Here is a 2,225-nt window from a genome sequence, read left to right on the forward strand (position 1 = left end):
TTAGAAGAAACTATTGGCTCACTGGATGCAGAAGCAGACAGTGGGGTCTCTACTGATGAGACCGACTACATGGAGCCCTCCAAGCTGCCAGGGACATGGCCTAAGAGAGACTCCGTTCCCCAGGGTAAGCTGGAAATCCATGCTCCAGCCTTGTTTGCAAAGGGACTTTCTCGTTGGGGTGCATTCCCTTGGCAGGCAGGGAAGGAGCATTGCCCCAGTTTTATGCACGTGGTAAGCTAAAGCCAGCTTGTTTTCGTCACTCCGTGGTGAGAAGTGGCTGCAGGCAGAGAGATAGGTAGGGCACCAACTGCATTTTCCCAGTTCTCACGTGCAGGAGCTGCTAGCAGCTGCCTAGCAAGGTCGGCAGAACCGCAGGGCAGAGCATCTTTGCTTGTGCTCGGAACAGGCTTACACGGATTAACAAGGCTCCCCATTCACCGCGTGCTTTGTCATTTCCAAAGTATCTGACTTTCTTAGCTGTGACAGCGTATTAGCTGGGGTCAGGGTAAACTTTCTGGGTGCAAGTACTCTGCCATGGCTGCACCGGTTTAGCAGGCGTGAAGAAGTGAGTCTTGTAAACAGGAAGGTGTCCTGTGTCCATCTGCAGAATGGTACATGACTTCATCTCTCTCTTTACCCAGATTTGGAAAATGGGGCTCCCCCTCCTAGTGTAGGTCAGCAGCAGGCAGCTGAACAGAAGCGCGGTAAGAACATCTCCGCAGCTCGGCTCCAGCAGCGGTTCCAAGCTCAGGCTATTACAGTCTTCCAAGGAACATCACTGTAGCAAACGCACAAAGAGCAAATGGAGCTTCTGACAGCAAAGTGACTGTCTGCATGGTGGAGGACCCAGTGCCAGCAGGTAAATCTTCACAGGAGATGGCCAAGGAGGACAGGCTTGACCAAGCCAACGTGAGAAACCAGATAAAGCCCCTGGGGTCTTTGATTATCCAACCTCCAGATCCCTTCCAGGACAACCTGGTGAGCCATGAGTGGTCCCGCAGCAATCACTCAGATGCCAAGAGGGAAACAGCCAAGGAGACCAAGACTTGGACTTCATGGGGCCAGTCAGAGAAATCCATGTTGGAAGAGGCCCCTCAGGACCCAGATGCCAAGCGTGGGCCTCCAACTGCCCCCAAACCACGAAAATTGCCACCAAATATTATACTGAAAACCAGCAAAAACAGCCCAGTGACACTCACCATGGAGCCCGGCCAGAAGGTAAAAGCACCACCTCCATCCTCGGCTGGCTCTCAGCCTGGCTCTGCCAGTGACACCACTGCCGAAAAAGCAAATTCGGGGCACCTCGACCCCAAGGAGAGGGAGAAAGCCCGGCGGGAGGCATTGGAGAAGCTTGGACTGCCACAGGACAGGAGGGAGCCCAACACCCACCTTCAACCTACCATGCATCCCCAACCAAGGGAGATGGCATTCCCCGTCCCTGGGGATCCCGAGGCACACTGCAGGGCGGCGGAGAGGTCGGTGCCGGGTATCCGGCAGATAGGCTTCAAATCCAACACCCTGGAGCGCTCTGGCGTGGGGCTGAGCAGCTACGTGACCAGCGCCAAGGAGCAGAGCATCAAGACCAGCAGCTCCCTGGGCAAGATGTCCTTCATCGAGCGGCTCGCCCCGAGCTTCCTCAGGAGCAGCCGCCCCCGGACAGCATCCCTCGGGGCAGGGAAGGACTTTGCTGGTCTGAAGGAGCCCGAGCAGGTAGAGCAGGAGAAGAGCAGCAAGCGGCGATCCCACCCACTGCAGAGCTTCCCCAGGCCACCCCACTCCTGCGTCAGCGTGAAGATTTCCCCCAAGGGTGCAACCGATGAGAACCGGCGAGAGGCACTGAAGAAGCTCGGTCTGCTGAAGGAATAACTCTGCGGGCGGCGGGGCTGCTGGAAAAGGGGCTTTTCATCCTGGATCCAGGTGCATTCACTGCCTGTCCTCGGGCAGCACAACCATAAGCATCTTCTGCATCTTCCTGCCCCAGCACCCTGGGAGGGGTACCACGAGAGGCATTCGGAGCTTCACACCAAATAAAGTAATGCCATGTGTACATCATCTTTTGTATATAGCAAGTGTATATGAGCTATTTTATATAAAGCATCACTCAGCGTGTGGATGGGGCATATTCTCCTACAAGGTCTTTAATGCATTTGTGGATTCATTGCGGCGGGGAAGCCACGGAATTGGGGGTTTGGCTTATTTTAAAAGAGGTTGCCCACAGATAAAGC

At 55.1% G+C, this 2,225-nt stretch overlaps 1 protein-coding gene across 1 annotated transcript in view; it reads left to right on the forward strand.

The window, feature by feature from the left end:
- LOC103919839 (chromosome unknown open reading frame, human C1orf116) overlaps positions 1 to 1,866 on the forward strand; it is a 3,397-nt gene extending 1,531 nt beyond the window's left edge. The window contains exons 2-4 of the mRNA XM_009327424.1: positions 5 to 124; positions 642 to 704; positions 959 to 1,866. Coding sequence (XP_009325699.1) covers positions 5 to 124; positions 642 to 704; positions 959 to 1,866 — 1,091 coding nt within the window. The remainder of the gene's footprint in view (positions 1 to 4; positions 125 to 641; positions 705 to 958) is intronic.
- The last annotated feature ends 359 nt before the right edge of the window (positions 1,867 to 2,225 follow it).

The sequence above is a fragment of the Pygoscelis adeliae genome, unplaced genomic scaffold (assembly GCF_000699105.1).
Source record: "Pygoscelis adeliae isolate BGI_AS28 unplaced genomic scaffold, ASM69910v1 Scaffold197, whole genome shotgun sequence".
Lineage (NCBI taxonomy): Eukaryota > Metazoa > Chordata > Aves > Sphenisciformes > Spheniscidae > Pygoscelis > Pygoscelis adeliae.